The 1774-nt window shown below is 37.9% G+C and overlaps 1 protein-coding gene across 1 annotated transcript in view; it reads right to left on the bottom strand.

Annotated features, from left to right (window-relative positions):
• LOC107721550 (tetraspanin-15-like) overlaps window positions 1-795 on the bottom strand; it is a 9384-nt gene extending 8589 nt beyond the window's left edge. Inside the window, exon 1 of the mRNA XM_016529627.1 lies at window positions 453-795. Within this exon, the coding sequence (XP_016385113.1) occupies window positions 453-539 (87 nt within the window). The 5' untranslated portion in view covers window positions 540-795. The remainder of the gene's footprint in view (window positions 1-452) is intronic.
• Window positions 796-1774: the final 979 nt, after the last annotated feature.

The following is a 1774-nucleotide window of genomic DNA, read 5'->3' as shown; positions in this document are numbered from 1 at the left end:
CTATATATATATATATATATATATATATATAATCTAGGTATACAGATAGAGAGGATGAAGAAGAGATCAAATAAACAGATCGTGTCCAAGTCTTCATTCATATCATTTTAATATTATTACAGTTGCCAACAACTTACAGGAGCCAAATAAGTAAGTAAGTGGCGCATTTACAGAAACAGTAACAACGTCCTGCGCCTTTAAGTCTGTCAGCGACGCTGGTCAATTGCCTTTACTGAGCCACAAAGCTCATCTGTGAAATTTTAAAGTGAGACTGCCAAGTATCTAAAAATTACCTGGTAAAAACGGTTAAAGTTACCATGATATTTATACTGCCTATACGTTCAACACAAACACATGAGCTTACTCACTCAGGGCGAGTGTGTGTGTGTGTGTGTGTTCATGTGAGGGAGAAACAAAGCAATAGGACAGCTTTCATTTAAACGTATACTTACCGAGAACAGCATTGAATAGACATTTAAAGAGAATTTAACGAAATAATAGAAGTGAATGGTTTTTCTCCATTCTTCGTAAGACGGCATGATGATAGCATTAAATGGTTTCAGTTAGCCTGAGATTTCCATGCATTCAGATGTTAGCCGATGCCGCTAAGACTCAATGAGCCTTTGTTCTTATAGAGACGGCAGTCTGTTTTAAAGACCCGTCTAAATGCATAACGAGAACTTCCATCAAGTGTTCAGCTTAGCTGTAGACTCCTCTGAATTGTTTTGAAATGGAAAGCACATCCGAAGTTGCAAGGTGTAACGCTTATCCCAATAACAACTTCCGCCCCGCAGAACAACATGCTGCACAAACCTTTTAAAGGGCCAGCACAGATGACAGACAGCCATGGATAGATAGATAGATAGATAGAAAATTTCCTTGGATATTGTCTAAAACAACCAACAAAGAGAAATGCAAATATGCTTGAGTGCAATTCTGTTTACATATACTTTCCATCTGAAGATTTTGACATAATGAGACTAAAAATGTCATATCCTTTGACTTTATAAGCCCATGCCAGCCAGTTGATGATCTGTTTTATAAAAAAAAAGAAAAAAAAAAGATGTGTTTGTCTAGCTTAAAGAACTAAAGCCTCTTAAACATGCCCAGGAAACAAAATATCTCTCTAAGATGTGTCACAATAGCTTTAATCTTCAGAACTTGTTGTTCACTTCTTTTGGCAATGTAGGTTATCAGTGGTTCACAGAAAATCCTATTTTCTTCTATTAACATACATGATCACAAACATTGATTATTTCTCAAGTAGCTTGTGGTTGTAATTACATTTTTCAAAAGTATTTTTCTTCACAGTCCTGCTTAAACTCTACAGCTTTTCACTTCAGGGCAAACTCTCAGATGATCTATTTAAAATACATTTAGAGTAATAGTCTTTGCCATATCATTGACACATTTATTAACTCATGCCTGAATGAATTCTACAACTACACTCTTATTGTACTCTTACACACTTGCGCCTGTCTCACAGCACAGCCATCAACACCCTCCCCCTCCCTCCCCACTACTGTTTCTCAACCTGTACTCAAGATCTGTGAAGATGATGTAAGCAAAGTCTTCAGGAGACAGAAGATAAGGAAAGCCAAAGGCCCAGCCGGTGTCTCTCTAGCCTACCTCAAAGCCTGTGTTGTCCAGCTATCATCCATCTTCACATTGATCTTAAACAGATCCCTGGAGCTGTGTGAAGTCCCCTCCTGCTTCAAACGCTCCACCATCATCCCTGTACCCAAGAAACCAAAAATCACAGGACTTAATGACT

The sequence above is a fragment of the Sinocyclocheilus rhinocerous genome, unplaced genomic scaffold (genome assembly GCF_001515625.1).
Source record: "Sinocyclocheilus rhinocerous isolate Xijiao unplaced genomic scaffold, SAMN03320098_v1.1 scaffold1626, whole genome shotgun sequence".
In the NCBI taxonomy this organism is placed as follows: domain Eukaryota; kingdom Metazoa; phylum Chordata; class Actinopteri; order Cypriniformes; family Cyprinidae; genus Sinocyclocheilus; species Sinocyclocheilus rhinocerous.
This window is presented reverse-complemented; position numbering and strand designations above follow the sequence as displayed.